The sequence below is a fragment of the Argopecten irradians genome, chromosome 7 (genome assembly GCF_041381155.1).
Source record: "Argopecten irradians isolate NY chromosome 7, Ai_NY, whole genome shotgun sequence".
Lineage (NCBI taxonomy): Eukaryota > Metazoa > Mollusca > Bivalvia > Pectinida > Pectinidae > Argopecten > Argopecten irradians.
In genome coordinates this window covers 2,810,716-2,828,132 of record NC_091140.1, presented here as the reverse complement: position 1 = coordinate 2,828,132, position 17,417 = coordinate 2,810,716, and the positions used below count along the sequence as shown (strand labels likewise).

The window sequence follows — 17,417 nt, the reverse complement described above, 5'->3', positions numbered from 1 at the left end:
GTTCTAAAATAAAATATGTCCTTGTATCGTATCGTTACATTCCATTCCAGTGTGTGTTTGTACAGCATTGTTTATATATACAAGTTTCAGCATTTAATTCCTATATAGCTAATTCAGTCTTGTTAAAAACACAATACAATGCAGTATAGATAGCAGGTTCGTTTTAGTGTCCTGATGATACTATCTGTGTTAGGCTAACCCCTGGTCCTGATTACTGTCAATCCACTCTCCTACTCCCTATTGAACTATGCCTATAGCTGGTCATGGATGGGGCCGTGGGCTCCCGATGTTTCACACAAGATATGAAATGTCTCGTTATGCTTTTTATTTTTCTGTACTTGTATGTACTTCCTGTTCACAATCATATTTTAATGGCTTAGCAGAAATTAGGCGACTACGATTTTGTAGTTGGGACAGCCAACAGGAAAAGATAGATATCAACTTCCGGATATTTACATGTTGACTGTTCAGCTCAGACTCGCACTTCATGTCAGGTGGTACATTATCCAGTTTTATGAAGTCAGACACAAACTTAAAAAAATTCTTAGATTGTATAATTTTTCCTGTACCTCTGTGTATACAAACATTATCTTGCTATGTGATATACTAAAAATATATTCACGAGCTGTGAAAATCGGGGCATCTGCAGTTGAATTTTTTTTGTGATTTTCGTGTATCTGAACAGCTGTTTAGTGAACATTTTATAACTTGTACTTAATAGAGCTCCCTTCTGTTGGTATACATCACATGCGACAAAGACTGACAAAAACACGATTCATTGGTTATGTAATCTCTACAACACATGTTAAAAGATTTAGATAAAAAGTCTCTTTAATTAATGTAAGTAATCTGGTGTAGAGGCTTTAGCTAGCACACATTTCCTGTAGGAGCCAATGTTTGTATTTACATCAAGGGAAAAATCAATAAAATATGATACATTGGTATGTACAGATAATACACCATGTACTATTTACTTCAGTTTACGGTATTGTTCTGTAGTAGCTAGGTCAAAATTTACATATGAAACAAACAGATAATGTGAGGGCTGGTATTGGTATATATCATTTGTTATCTGGCTAGATAAAGTATTATGTGCCAATATTACATACTTCTATAGGAGTTATCTAGAAGATAACAGTATAAATTAAGCTTGTCTAGCTTTGTAAGAAGGGAAGGAGGTGGAATGAATCGATATTTAGAGTTTGAATTATTACCTTAAATATTTACTGTGGTGCCCAGTATCATTCATATACAGATACAATTGTTTCTTGAATTAATTGAATTTACACAACTATAATGATACTCTAGTGAATTAATTTTTCATATATCTTATAAAAAATCTAACATGTAATTAGCAAAAATCAGATATAATGAAGGGTTCTGATAGAAATATTAAGGGAGGTATTGGAGGGGGGAATGGTATGTGCATGAACATTGTATCATTAAAGACTGGGATTTGTTGTTGGAAAGAATATTGTGTATCAAGTTGCTAATGGTGAGCTAATAGGAAACAGAGACTGTGTACTATAGCATTATGGGTGGTGATTAACGCTGAGGGGTCAGTATTGGTCAGCAGGATGGTCAAGGGTGCAGGAAAATAAACAGTTAGAATGGTGTATATAGCTGATTTTATTGCTAATTAGGACAGTGTTTACAGAGTGGGCAGTAACATAACATGGAGGAAGTAATATGGGGAGGGAGCTTGGTCAGGGCCTGCTGACCATATCTGTAGGCGACATTGAGGATATGTAAAGTTCTACTATATTAACTCCCTGTATTATTAAATAATAAAACATAATCACAAAAATTAAGTTGATGTCTTTATAACTTTAATAAACATTTATTTATAAGAATGCATTACTACTTATTAAATTATATTTTGACCGTTGCAATGGTCATGGCCGCATGCCATTGTAGAAGTCATGTATTTGGCCTGAAATGACAGTAAGGCAGTCTATCTCTGGACACATGATGGTAGCGTGGGCAGGTGAGAGCGGGGGACAGGTAGTCGCACATGATAGATCTATACAGATACTAACAAATAGGATGGAGGCGGATATGCTACTTGGGCCAGTCTGATCTATCGCTGTAGCTACATCAAAATTGCTGGCCACAGTGACAACCAGCTGTTTCTGAAGCTTTGGACTGGGATGTAGATAAACACATCCTTTTTATAACAAACACAAGTGGTTAATGTGTTCAGCTTTGATGCTAAAATGTCTGTTAGACCAACCTTATAAACAGGTGCTCTCTCAATGTTACTTGACCAATTAGTGTACAGGAAGATTAAATTAGTTAGTATATCAACTGACTTTATACTTTATGTATTGCTGTAGCGGCCTGCACATTACCTGGATATTCCCTACCTCACACCAAACAGCTAATTAATTGGCCATTTCTGTCAGGTAACTGTGACCAGCGGACTGTTGATGTTCTACAGGAGGACATGATCATAAATCTGCAGACTGACCACTGGTCAGTGTGGGTGGGTGACAGATATATAGGAGATATCACAGCCATGCTGGCAATGCCAAGGGTCATTTCCTCCTGTTTTCTCTACCCATCAGCTGGACGGCAGTTTATGAGATAGTTGTGGGAGTTGTTGTTTATACTGACGTGATCAATGAAGCAAGATCATTACTCTTTTATCATGGCACACAAAATGACAGCACCCTGTAAACTATTCGAATTCTCCAAGGTCTTGGTTGTGTAATCTTTTGTTTCTTGTCTTACCTTTCATTAATAATAAAGAGTTTATTCCTATTTGTTGGGGGGGGGGGGGGTATGCTGGTAAAGTTGAACCATAAATAGAACATGTCAAGGTTCTGATGATGAATGTGACTGAGTGTGTAAGTGAATATTGTGTATCACTTCTGTCAAACTAAAAACAAGGCTGGATATATTGGTGCTGCAGGTTTGATCACTCCAGACGTTTTTATCACTAGTTCTGTTGGCCATTGTAAATGTCAATTTGCCTCCAAGAATTCCAATTGGGTCTTTTATGTGACTGGAGGTGTACAAAAGAGGCATTGTTCTTTCCGTAAATAAATGACAGGATGGTGGTCCAGTGATGTGTTGGGATACAATGTAAAAGTGTGTCTGTACTTTAGTATGACTATTAAAGTCCTCCCAGTAAAGTCGGCAGCAGTGGATTCACAGAATAAGGCCTAGAGTTTCTGCACCTTGTACTCCTGATGCTCTAAGTTGTAAGAAATTAAGCTTGAAGGAGTTTGAATGTACTGTTAATTCTTCACCAGCTTACCATACAAAATCAAAGGATTATAATTACCACATCTTTTAAACAAAAACCAAGCATTATAAACAGAAGGATCTACTAAATTTTATTATTTGATTTCAAACGTGATCAAATCTTCAACAATAAAACTTTTTTTTTTTTACTTTTCTGTACAGATTCTGTTGGATGGTGATGTTTGATATAAAAGTGAAAATATCTGGTGTTGCTTAAGAGTTTGAAGTTTGCTTATAAGCATGGCATCTCAAAGAATCGATAGCACATACCAGTGATACATTTCAAGTGTTAAAATTTCAGAGGTGTTAATATTGAATTAAAAAGGTAGATAGATAACCCCCAGTGGAGTCGTCTTAAGATTCCCCAAGCTGATGAGAAATTGATATCAAATTCAAGTGCACAGATGTTCTACCATGCAAATCTATAATGGTATTCAAAACCTCTTTGATTATTTTTTAATGATTTCGCAGAAATTATCATCATAAACAATCGATAATTACAGCAAAAATTTGAATGCAATATGCATTTAGGTTTTTTCTCCTGCCAAACTCGGTGAGATGGTGTTTAGGATTTTGCTGTGATAAGTTGCAGTGATGAGTGACCTGTCTCCTTTAGAAGTGTTTTATGGAGCTGTAATAGATCTGAGATAAAGGCCCACTTGTTAGCCTGCCGAGTTACTGATCAGACCTAGAATATATCGCAATAGATTACACATCACAAAACATGATATTAGTTTATTGCCAACCTTGTAGAGAACATGTTCTTAAACTCTCATCATCCTATATACCGTAGATTTACTAGTAATCAGAAATTGGCAGTTGACTGCCTAGGAGATTGCAGTTGGGGCATTAGATATTTATCACAAATTATTCTATAAGAAAATTGAATAAGGTAAAAAAAAAAATATTTATATATATATAAATAAATTAAACCATATGTCCGGTAATATTTAGTACCGGAATATTGAGTTTTCCATTTAACATTTCTGGACCAGGAAAAGTACACCTAAGATAAAAAGTAGCATTGAGGAAGTTATTCCTTAATATGATAACCAAAGTGAGATGAACCTGTCGTGACATTCTGGTTTATTCTTTGTGGAATTCTGAACAAGTATGTGTGAGAAAGTTTGACTTGTTTATAAGAAAACAGTATGCAGATAAAAAAAAAAATGTGAACATAAACACATGTGAATGAGCGTATGATCAATGTCACTCACATGAGTAGATGGTAACATGCCAAAGGAGCTATATGTGGGGAGGCTTTCTTTACCACCCAACAGTTCTGTTCAATTGATGCTTCCCTTGATTGCGTGGACCCTCAAGCCACTTGGGGCACAACTATTGAATCTAAAACAATATCAGATGTAATAGCAATGCCTTCATCTGTGGTCTTGTCTTTGTCGTCCCCACAACACCCTTAACCCAGTTTATTGAACCGCATAATAGATATATTATTTTGTACATCAGTTGGCCGATGTTTCCCAGCCGTCATCCCTCATTGAATTGTGTGTACATACCGTCTTCATTGCATGTCAGTACAATCAAACACGGCCCCATCACGGTAATTCTAACAAGGTGACAGAGCCAGGAAGGGGAAAACACTAGCACTAATGTGTTACATACATCACTAGACGTGCCAGAGATCATGTGGTGGCCTAGCACCAATCTGTTAGTAATTAAGTCCTGACAATGATGCACCGATATACTGTGTCCAATACTTATAATGAGGTGTGGTGCAGTAGACCTGCAGGTGACGGGTCAAGTCCCACTCAGGGTCAAGATACAAAACACAATCTTCATGATTTAAATAGACACCGAGACACTGGTCAAAATATGTAGACATTGGTCAAAATATGTAGACATTGGTCAAAATATGTAGACATTGGTCAAGATATGTAGACAGAACCATGTAGACTTTGGTCAAGATATGTCAAGAACCTGTGATCCACAACATGTGCACCACATGTGGTGCCAAGTGTGATCCTGCTTTCACTTTGTATTGCAGATTCCTATCCTGACAAAATTAATTTCAATTAGATACTGTTGAGGCAGAAATGAAAAAAAAAAGACAAAAAAGATTCTGCCACAAAGAGTTCTATATCGTCTTAACAAAGCATTGCCAGTAAGTTTTGATGTCTGATAAAAGAAAATGAAAATCAAATTTCCATGTTTAAATGTTTCAATATAAAGTCAGTTGGAAGTAGTATACAAGCTATCTTTGATATGAGCAGATTATATGTAGCGATTATTCAACTGCGGCATATTTGGACCTAACTACTAGTTTTACACTAGTGGTTTACACTAGAAGATGAAACTGTAGAACATAATAGGTTCTTAAGCAAGCTAAAAAATAGATTTTATAGTTTCAGAATTAGTACGCAAGATTTTTTGTTATCAGATTGTTCTAAAGGGAATTGAAGAGACATATTCGGTAATACTATTTGGTAGTTGTAATCACCTTTTATGGAGTAAAATATGGCTTAGAAACTTAGCAGATGTAAGGTTATAGAGAGCAACGGATAATAGGATTTCTGGTTTTCATAGATATCACAAACGCTATATTAATCCATTATACAGGTTCAAAAGGAAGCGCTAGACAAAGCCTTTTATTTCTTTCATATACGGTGATTAACATGTGCTGGCCGAGATGGGCTTTTATCACACAAGTCTCCATATATGATTCAAATTAAATTTGGGATATGAAACAGACAATGAAATAAGTAATTGAGGAAAAAAGCGAATATAAAAATCAGAATTACACCAATGAGGAAGGCCTGTGTTAGCGTATGGTTGTTCTCTGTAAGACTTGAACTGTAATTTGTTTCGGAGCGTCTGGTTATTGTCTGAGTCTTTAAAGCTCTTTGAAGACACTTGTGCAAAAAATTAACACCAAAACAGGTGCTCAGTCTTCAAAGCAGCTGAAAGGATTTGCCTGCACAGTAAGTTGTAAGTGACATAGTGCAGGCTGTTTGTGTTGTTGCAGTTCTGTGCCACCTCCCATCAGCTTGCCCAAATATACTACCTCATATGTAACATTTGGAGAATGTTTTGAAGTCAAGTAGTAAATATTGCTGTTCTGTTTGAAAATAAAGGGCTGTCCTTTAACATGTCGGCCCTTCAGATATAGGTGGTTTCTGATCACTATCAATCCACAGGATTCCCAGGGTTAGATGTGGTTTACATCTTACCGAATAAAAGTGTCAGAACTTTGGGTTTCCTCCCAAACTTTACTACTGTAAAGCCTGTTTGATGTTTTGTCCCTCTTATATGTGACTTAATAAACTATATAGTGTACAGATCGACTGGAATGGCTTTTTACTCTCTCACATCTTATTGGTTCATACAATGATACTATGCCTTGATCAACATTCAAGGTTACCATAGTAACACATCTACCCTTTTTTGACCTTCACTTTGGCAGCTGCATGTTTTCAAGGTATGCCAGGCTCTGTCTCTGAGCAGCTCTTTCACATGAAAAAGTTCACAATTTGTTTTATTCCATGATGCCACTTACTCATTATATTTATCTAAATGTATAATATATATAGTTATACAAGGAATGCTGGAGATGTTTGGGAATGTGTCAGTTTTGATAATCAGAGTCTATAAAATGTGCAGATTAGCACACTGGTTTAATTTTTTAACACCGGAACGGTATGCTAATTGCACCATGCTTGACCTGCATCCATTTAGGGGACGACAAGTGCAGCCCATTAGCCTGGAGTGGCAGTATTGTCACAACTTCAGGACTCGAATCTAACCACCAACAAGGATACTAATTGTCGAGTGCATGTGGTGTGAAGTAAGTTTGGAATTGAAGGCAAAATAAGTTATTTGTACACTTTAATAAGCTGTCCATGATGGTGGTTACAGGATCTGGAGAATCACACCAGTCATATATATATATGTGTTTTGCTAACCTGCAGTGGCAAAGTGCTTGGCACTGCCCCAGACTTGGTGAAGCATCATTGACTGCTAAACTTACACATTCTAAACATCTTTACAAATGGGCAATTATCTACTAATCTGGGCCCGACTTTCACACACTGTCAGTTACGGGGCATTATCTATGTCTCGGCAGTGTTACACCAGATACAGTACAAGATACTGTCAATATACAGCACACATCAGTCTCACTCTCCATTTCCGCTCATCTAACTTACACCAATAGCAGGAAGGCTATGTACTAACACTACCTTTACCTATATAAATACAACCATATATCCTTTCCTTCCCGTGCACTTCTGTTTTGGTTGCTTATATGCTTTCAGGAAGTATGTCTCCAGAGTTGATATCAAGAGCACTAATGCAGAGCCTGGCAGCTTTTGGCATTCATACTGCTTATGACTGCCAACTGAAAAGCGGTTAATCAGAAGTGTTAATCAAGTACAAAGTATATTTGATAATATTTTTGGAAGAAGTTTAGTCCTAATTGAGTACTATTGCACTTATTTAGTTTGTGTACCTGTGTATTGGAAGGTTATTGCCATCAGGTGTTATTGATATGGTGAGGTCACCTTGACCCTGGACCCAATTATCACTTAACAATAGAGCACTAAGCACAGTGATTATATATGGCCATGTAGTCACTCATCACATATTTATGTAAATTTTGTTAATGACATGCTGTGTTAATGAGGTGGTATGTTGACTTGACCAGCTGGTAGAAGTGCGGAGAGGTTGGACTGGCTAGCTGGAGTGACCCGGAGGTAATGGCCTTGATCCCTAGGTTACAAGGCCTGTTATGATAGTTTAGATGAGTGCCACATTGTCCTGACATGCTGTAATGTATGTGATGGATGATGATCCCCCTGGTGACTTACTAGTGCTACCTACACCCACAGTGATAGGCTGTAAGTGAAACAAGGTGCTGGGGTGCAAGTCCTACCCTCCTCACGACATCCTCCAATTAGTTCTCTCATTCAACATAATCATCAACAACATCCTAACTCCAGCTTTAGACATCTACAGGTTTTTTTTCTGGTTTTGATTGATAAGTGATGAACCTGTGTTATGACAGTGTTGATGTTGAATGGATCTCTATAACAAGATGTAATCACCTCTATGTAGGATAACAAAGGCCACTCTTCATCAATAATGATGTTAGGATTGTGTTGGTTGTAAATCACCAGATTTGTGTAGGAATCTAGCCATGGCCCTTAGTGTTGATGTTGGATTGTGTTCCAATCTGGAAGTATTTAGTCTTGTCTACAATATGTTCCTTCGACACATTAATGCTGGTCTGTGGTGATGTTTGAGACCATCATTGGTTTATATACCCCCTCCTACAAGTTCTGCTTCAATGCTTCCCATTTCTTGTTGGTGCATTATTAAAATATCAAGAGAAGTTGACTGAGAATTTGAGAAGTGTGATTATTATGGCAGAATTGAACTGATTTGTTAAGGGTGGTTAGACTAATTACAAGTTGGAGAGTTATTGTTTATATTATCTCGGTCATAAATGTTTATGCTTCTGACGGTTTAGAGGTCATCCAAGTTTAAATGTAAAACCAGATGTACTATCCAGATTAAAGGAAATGAAATAAGTCCTGTCATTTATCCAGATGATGGTTTGATGGAAGTAACATTAGAAATGTAGCTTTTTAGTGGTCCCTGAGTATAAACACCAGTATCTGCTGGAGCTCGCCACAGGGACTCTCGTACAGGCCCCGGGTATTTATAGGTAGCTTTCTACCAAGAATAAGACTCCTTAACCCCTGGATCAGTAGTTTACCTCCAACAGTTTTGTTTCCTGCATGGTCGTGATTTTTCAACATTTCTTTTGTGAATAAATAATTAGCCAGTTTATTGAATCTCCTTAGTGATAAATTCTCCAAAAGAATTGAAATTTAACTGAGCAGCATTACATTCCTTCAGTACATGGATTTGTGTTTCATCTTGTTTATCAAGCAGTTCATTTAGAAGTCAGAAGTTACAGTGATAGATTGTCTGTTTAATGTGATTCAGTGTTCAAATAACTTCACCTTTTTGCTTTATTTGGATTTAACAAGTATGTAGAAACATTTGGTATAATTAATAATATATAATGTTTATTGTTAAGATAAAAATACCAGAGGTAAAATCCATGTATGTAAGGGCATATAGCCAGATACTGTTCTATAGGATATACTTTAATTCCTGTAACTGCACAGCAGTGTTTATGAATATTCAATAATCAATAGTGTTATATTGACAGCAAACAAGGAAATGATTAGAATCTATAATTAATATCCTGCTTCCAGTTTAAGCTATAAATAAACCAGGAGAGGAAGTATGCTGTAACGAGGTATATATGGGATACTTACCCAGGCAGGTGCGACATTATATCAGGAGCCAATTTTAGATTCCTTAACATGAAATTTTCATACAGAAAACTTCATAAAAGTTAATAAAAGGTTTCTTAATTAATGCTTTTCTGTAAAATATTGTAAGTGAAGGAATTCGGTGAAACTGGGCTTAAGGTAAAGATCACCTTTAATTGCAGTAGGAAATCCAACGTGATCTTGGTGAAGAAAAAGTAAATTAGACAGCAGTTTTCATAATTTCTGTAGGTATTCTACTGGCTGTCTGGATCAACAAGTACTTTTATACAGCACTTAAATTTTCATCAAGGGTTTTCTATACACTCACAGTGAAAAAACTTTTATTCATTCTCCTCTGAAAGGATTTTGAAAACCTGTTCATGCTTGAGCGTATTTTTAGCCACTTTAAGGTGGTAGTCCTAATATCTCTGGTCTGTCGTTATAATATTTACTTAACATCTTCTGGTCACAGTGGGTTGTAGCCAGTGTTATACATAGAAAACTATTCTAAAACGTCTTTGTAGTATTCATACATAATATAGGTTACTCCCGATGTTGGAATTTGTCCAACACATCCGCATTGAAGGTGACCCCTGGGTTATCGTGTAGGCCTCTTGTCGATGGTGTTTGACACCACATTTTAATACATTCTTTCGTTTTATCTGTATTTAGAAACTATATCAATTATGTTTTATTTGTGTGCAAAACATATTAATCTCGAGTCTCATGAGTCATTATCAGATTTGGTATAAAGATTTGTTTGTGGCCCAATATATATCTTAAGATTTTGGTGACATTTATAGATATGCGTAATTGATTTGATATATTTTTTATTGTTTTTTAGTTCCTTGTAATTGGTGAACATTTCCTTTCCAGGTGAATTTCATTATTGCTATGAATTATATATCGACATGAAATATGATTACAAAAAAAAAGATATTTTAGAAATACATTGATGTTTATTTGTTGATTTATGATAATTAAAAATTTTCTGATTTTTGTCGTTGCAGTGGATGCTTGTGAGCAGCAGACTAAACATGGCCGACAAGCGGCAGCGGAAGCTTTGCTCAGTATGGACTCGCCCAGTAATAACTCGGAGAGTAAAACCTTCCTACAAGGAATTCTACAGCAAAATCCAAACACAGGTACGTGATCCACGAAACAACATTTCTAATATCATCGAGGACAATGTAACACTAATCAACAGTCACCACTGCTCGCTAGGTTTAATACATTTCTTCCTCTTACTGATGTAAAAAAAGTATCTTATAACTGAGAGAATGAAATCCACATCTTTAGGTGATAATAGATTAACACCTGAGGATAGTATGTTGGCAGTGTTGTGACAGGTTTAATAGGTATGAGTTTCTCGGTTACATCACAGCAACATTGTCATAATTCCTGTACTCTGTACATTTATGTAGAAGTATTGGGTCTTTTCCAAAGTCATTACTTCAAAACAGTATCATTGGAGGTTGCTATAGCAACAGATATCCAATATTTTTACATTGTAAGTGTCTTGTCGTTGATACTTAGTGTTGTGGTGACTGAATTTTGTGTCCATTGCTGTTGTATTTGATAAATATTAGGTTTCTCACCAATACATTATACTAAACCAGTATAAAATAGGACAGGGGTGGATGGGAAATCTTACAGACTAAGTAATAAAATTGTCATCAAACATGTTCAGCATGGTATGGCTAGTCAAAGATATAATAAATCTTTTAAAAAGAAATTTGTTTTGATCATTATACAGTAAAGCTTTTCCCTACATATCATAGAATGCTGAAGAAAGAAAGAATTAAGTCTGATGCATAAGATTTTGGTAAGAGTTCGAGCTGAAAGAATTCGTGTTTCTACACTGTAAAACTAGCTACAAAATAAAAGATTAGATTTAAAGAGATTTGATATAACGTTTATTTTTGATACCATGTTATAGAGCTTTGAATAGGTGGATCTATTACACAAGTTGTATAGAGTAGGAACTTTTAGATTTACATGTGATAACCCTTTAATACAATTAAACCAATCGTGATTAGGCAAAAATAGCCGAGGCTTATCACAGCGGAAAAGGGTGAAGTTTACTTTTAGCCTGACCAGAATTCCTAATTACACGGCAACCAAGATGTGTGTACTTCAATACGACCAAATAAAGCCAAATGGGAAGTTAAATGTTTAAGATTACTGCGGAGGTAATTAGGATAAAAGGGAACTTGTGATAGAATAAATAGTGTCTGCTTTGTTCCATTTAACGCCAATGGTGGGATTATCAGCCAGAAATGGCTGGAGGTAACAAAGCGTTTCCAGTATTAAATCCCGGCTACCTACTGCCGATTACCTTACACATCGTATCAACCATACAGACTTATTGGGGTAGTGATAACACAGCTTTTCCACATGACTGCTTCTGACAAAGCAACACGGAAATAAACCACTACAAAGGACTTCATGTTGTCCTGTAACTAAAGTATGTCATGCAAGCAATTGTGCAATTTTATTTCTGTTCTCCTAGGACTGAAGACATTCAGTATCATATCAAATTCGGCTAGATCTCTGCTGTGAGATTACGACTTTTTCTGACCCCAATTTTTCAATTGCGTTTAAACGCTGAGATAACAGGCCCAGTACAATTTCCTGGTTGGGAGTTCTTATCAGCTCTATAGATTTAACACGTTCTTTTTGGGGGGTGTTTTTTATCAGGGAACTGCTTCCGTACATGATAAGATACACTCTCCCAAAAGTTAAAATGTTTCTCCATTTATCAGCATGGCTAACAGATATGTGGGAGATGTAACAAGCCATGTGGACTTGTTTGACATTTCAATGTCTGGTAGTGTGTAAGGAATCCTGTCTTAAGTGATTCTAGTTTACACAATGTATTCCTTATCAATATCGAAATAAAAGCTACCAATGTTTTACATTAACAACTTTTTATGAGGCCAAAGAATGATTTGTAAGGTGAAGTTGTATGTAGATCATGAGTGTTAATTAACTTAGTCATTAATTGTCTCATACATCTGTTTCTTAAAGGTATAGAAAGTGTTAGATAGAAATTAAATTTAATGATTAGAAAGTTAAAAGGAATAATCCACTCACTCAATTATTTTTGAAACAAAAAACTAAAACAAAAAAACCCTTATGATTGCTAGTCAAATACTGCATCATTCAATTAAATTTTCCATTGAGAAATTCTGAAATACAAAATACTAGTATATATGACAAAAATTATAAAACGTTCAAATGGTTTATGAAATAAAACTAAGGAAATCGCTGATTAAATTTTGCAGCACTGCCACCGAGCCCGGCAGACACAGATAGTGGTACAGATAGTGGGATTTCCGAACCCGAGAGCAGCAACCTGGAGGACAAGACCCGGATTCTCGGTCTTACAGACACATACACATCAGGTAAGCTGCTTATTAATGCAGAAAGCTGTTGTTACCTGGCCAGAAATAATCGGCTCAACGTTACATATACTTCTAATCAATATTTATAACATTGTATGTGTATTAATTATTAAAAAAATGTTTTGTCCAACTGGTGCATGTGTACCAAGAACTTGACAATAATCCAGCCTTGTTTAGAAAGTTTTTATGCTGTATTCTTTCACTACGTGTACTGTTCCTGAGGGGATCGATATTAGTCCATACACATGTACTGTATCTGTATATCAGTAACAACAAGTACCAATGTCTGAATTTTCACCTGGTACATAAAAACGACAGAAAGGTAAAAACAATATAATAATTGTAATTTAATACTTTTTAAACAGAAGTTGATGCAAATAATTAATTTCAATATTGATTAGTATTTGGTGTGATGTTTGAGGAAAGGTAACGTGGAGTATCTATATATTGACTGTTATATAGAGGTATGGCCTTGATGTAGTAATCGATGATCACCATAGGTGGCCATGGTCCTGTGTCAGTTTGTACTCTGTATGGGAGAATTATTTCCTGTTCTGTATCGATGGGAATAGACTTCTTTATTATGACAAGTTTCTATGTAGTGATAAAAGATCTTTTCAAAGAGTTTGTTGAACTCGGGCTTTTCTATTTAGAAGACATGTGAGCTAATGGGGTAGCAAGGTATCAGCTGTCTTGTATTTGTCTCTGTTATGTCGTGTGTAGACTACTAACGAGTTTTAAAATGCCACGGTTTTACTGAGGTGGAAAATCATACGTTATCGCCTAATCAGGTTGTGTGCGTTTTGTGAGGTGACCTGTGTAAGAATTGTCTAGTCCTTGTAAGGTCTGTCTCCGGAGGTCTAATGACATCAGCAATAATGTATCCGATAAGATGGCATTTCCATGTTGTATAACATCACTGACATAGACTATAACATCACTGACACTGGCCATATATATCTAATCACAAGTCTGACGAGATCTGATTTCTCATTGCTGGTCACGTTAACAACTGATGGGTCACATGATCTACACGATCACCTTGCCTTAAAAGATATACCTACCAGATCTGGTTATTATAGTGGGTCCCACATTTAATCAGCGATTACAATGATCTGTGTAGTATGTTCATTTTATCAAATGTCGCTTCAGACAATGGCTGAATGTTCACAAGTTGATTAGATATATAGGTAGAGAGATATAAACAGAACTATTTTTTCCACAAGCCCCTTTTATCGTGTTAAATGCACACTGAGTGCAGTTAGTGTGAATGGATCGTTAGTTAGGGTGAATAAACGCTAACAAGCTATATATATATAGGTTGACCTGAGTCACGATACAAGATCAGTAAATATCACAATACCTAACATTAAATCTAGGCTAGTGTAAATGGTAAATTAACTTTGTTAGATACAAAATTTATAAAGGATGGGACTTTTTTTCACAAATATTCAGTGTTATGACGCTAAATAAAATGCAGCCATAAGCTTTGAATTCAGTATTAATAGATGAGGAATTCTCATGTTTTGAATAAATTTATTTACATAATATTGTAAGAATAAATATGATACATTTTTGTGACTGAAATCTTGATCTTCTGTAAACTTGATCTGATCTTAGTAGTGTACTCACATAGAATGTAACTTATTCTGAGTTAATCAAGTATATATTTTCTCTATTTCAGCCTTTTTAGGGAACATTCCCAGGTCGTCTCCAGGGCCGTTTGTGCCTCCTTTTTGTCAACAGGGACCACCAGCTCAGTCCATCCAACCCCCTCCAGCTCACCAACCCCTCCCCGCACACTTCAACACAGCCACCCACGTGGCCATGAGACCAGGTAAATATAAAACAGGGGTAGATAACTCCTTACTCTCCACAATCCTGTGTACTCTACAACACAGGCACATACGTGGCCATATAAAACAGGGGCAGATAACTCCTGACACTCCAAAATCCTGTATATTCTAAAACACAGCCACCCACTTGGCCATGAGATCAGGTAACTATAAAACAGGAGCAGATAACTCCTTACACTCTACAATCCTGTGTACTCTACAACACAGGCACCTACGTGGCCAAGGGACCAGGTAAATATAAAACGGGGCACTGGATAGACACACTTTCAAGGTTAAGGGCAGATAACCTCAATAATATTTAGTGTACAAAAAACTACACACATTGTGGCTTTTGGAAAATATGTTTACAACTTTAAGATGATGGAATACGATTATGTAAAGAGGTTTCTTTCAAAAATAGGTAGAAAACATAAGGTACAAATAAGGAAAGATAACAGATTCAAAGTATGAGTTACAATAAGGAAGATATATGAGTTAGGTAGAGGTGTTGGGCTAGTGTGACCCGCTACTTTGGTCTAGGTCAAACACAAGTACATTTAGGTCATTGTCCTGGTGTAAACAGATAAGCTGTCATATATATATGGCCCTTTAAGTGAATCCTAGTATACTTCTGTATTATAGGTCGAAATTCTAGTTTTAACACAGTACAGAGGATGTGTTTTTAATGCCATCCTTTCAGATTGAATCTTTCACAGTTCAACCTTTCTCGTTTTTGCAGTAATCTAAAAATCGCATTGTCTTGTCAGCTATCTTAAGTAGAATTTGATAGTTCTTCTGTACTCTTTGCTTTCTTCAGTAGAATTTGATAGTTCTTCTGTACTCTTTGCTATCTAAGTAGAATTTGATAGTTCTTCTGTACCCTTTGCTATCTAAGTAGAATTTGATAGTTCTTATGTACCCTTTGCTATCTAAGTAGAATTTAATAGTTCTTCTGTACCCTTTGCTATCTAAGTAGAATTTAATAGTTCTTCTGTACTCTTTGTTATCTATAGTAGAATTTGATAGTTCTTCTGTACTCTTTGTTATCTATAGTAGAATTTGATAGTTCTTCTGTACTCTTTGCTATCTAAGTAGAATTTGATAGTTCTTCTGTACTCTTTGCTATCTTAGTAGAATTTGATAGTTCTTCTGTACTCTTTGCTATCTATAGTAGAATTTGATAGTTCTTCTGTACCCTTTGCTATCTAAGTAGAATTTGATAGTTCTTCTGTACTCTTTGCTTTCTTCAGTAGAATTTGATAGTTCTTCTGTACTCTTTGCTATCTAAGTAGAATTTGATAGTTCTTCTGTACCCTTTGCTATCTAAGTAGAATTTGATAGTTCTTCTGTACTCTTTGCTTTCTTCAGTAGAATTTGATAGTTCTTATGTACCCTTTGCTATCTAAGTAGAATTTGATAGTTCTTCTGTACCCTTTGCTATCTAAGTAGAATTTGATAGTTCTTCTGTACCCTTTGCTATCTTCAGTAGAATTTGATAGTTCTTCTGTACTCTTTGCTATCTAAGTAGAATTTGATAGTTCTTCTGTACCCTTTGCTATCTAAGTAGAATTTGATAGTTCTTCTGTACCCTTTGCTATCTTCAGTAGAATTTGATAGTTCTTCTGTACTCTTTGCTATCTAAGTAGAATTTGATAGTTCTTCTGTACTCTTTGCTATCTAAGTAGAATTTGATAGTTCTTCTGTACCCTTTGCTATCTAAGTAGAATTTGATAGTTCTTCTGTACCCTTTGCTATCTAAGTAGAATTTGATAGTTCTTCTGTACCCTTTGCTATCTAAGTAGAATTTAATAGTTCTTCTGTACCCTTTGCTATCTAAGTAGAATTTGATAGTTCTTCTGTACTCTTTGCTATCTAAGTAGAATTTGATAGTTCTTCTGTACCCTTTGCTATCTAAGTAGAATTTGATAGTTCTTCTGTACTCTTTGCTATCTAAGTAGAATTTGATAGTTCTTCTGTACCCTTTGCTATCTAAGTAGAATTTGATAGTTCTTCTGTACTCTTTGCTATCTAAGTAGAATTTGATAGTTCTTCTGTACCCTTTGCTATCTAAGTAGAATTTGATAGTTCTTCTGTACCCTTTGCTATCTAAGTAGAATTTGATAGTTCTTCTGTACTCTTTGCTATCTAAGTAGAATTTGATAGTTCTTCTGTACCCTTTGCTATCTAAGTAGAATTTGATAGTTCTTCTGTACCCTTTGCTATCTAAGTAGAATTTGATAGTTCTTCTGTACCCTTTGCTATCTAAGTAGAATTTGATAGTTCTTCTGTACCCTTTGCTATCTTCAGTAGAATTTGATAGTTCTTCTGTACTCTTTGCTATCTAAGTAGAATTTGATAGTTCTTCTGTACCCTTTGCTATCTATAGTAGAATTTGATAGTTCTTCTGTACCCTTTGCTATCTAAGTAGAATTTGATAGTTCTTCTGTACTCTTTGCTATCTTAGTAGAATTTGATAGTTCTTCTGTACTCTTTGCTATCTATAGTAGAATTTGATAGTTCTTCTGTACCCTTTGCTATCTAAGTAGAATTTGATAGTTCTTCTGTACCCTTTGCTATCTATAGTAGAATTTGATAGTTCTTCTGTACTCTTTGCTATCTAAGTA

The 17,417-nt window shown here is 35.7% G+C and overlaps 1 protein-coding gene across 6 annotated transcripts in view; it reads left to right on the top strand.

The window, feature by feature from the left end:
- The window catches only part of LOC138327145 (uncharacterized), a 129,906-nt gene that overhangs the window by 96,897 nt on the left and 15,592 nt on the right, over positions 1-17,417 (top strand). For all 6 annotated transcript variants that reach the window (XM_069273134.1, XM_069273132.1, XM_069273129.1 and 3 more), the window contains 3 exons: positions 10,562-10,696; positions 12,839-12,958; positions 14,643-14,795. In XM_069273134.1, coding sequence (XP_069129235.1) covers positions 10,562-10,696; positions 12,839-12,958; positions 14,643-14,795 — 408 coding nt within the window. The remainder of the gene's footprint in view (positions 1-10,561; positions 10,697-12,838; positions 12,959-14,642; positions 14,796-17,417) is intronic.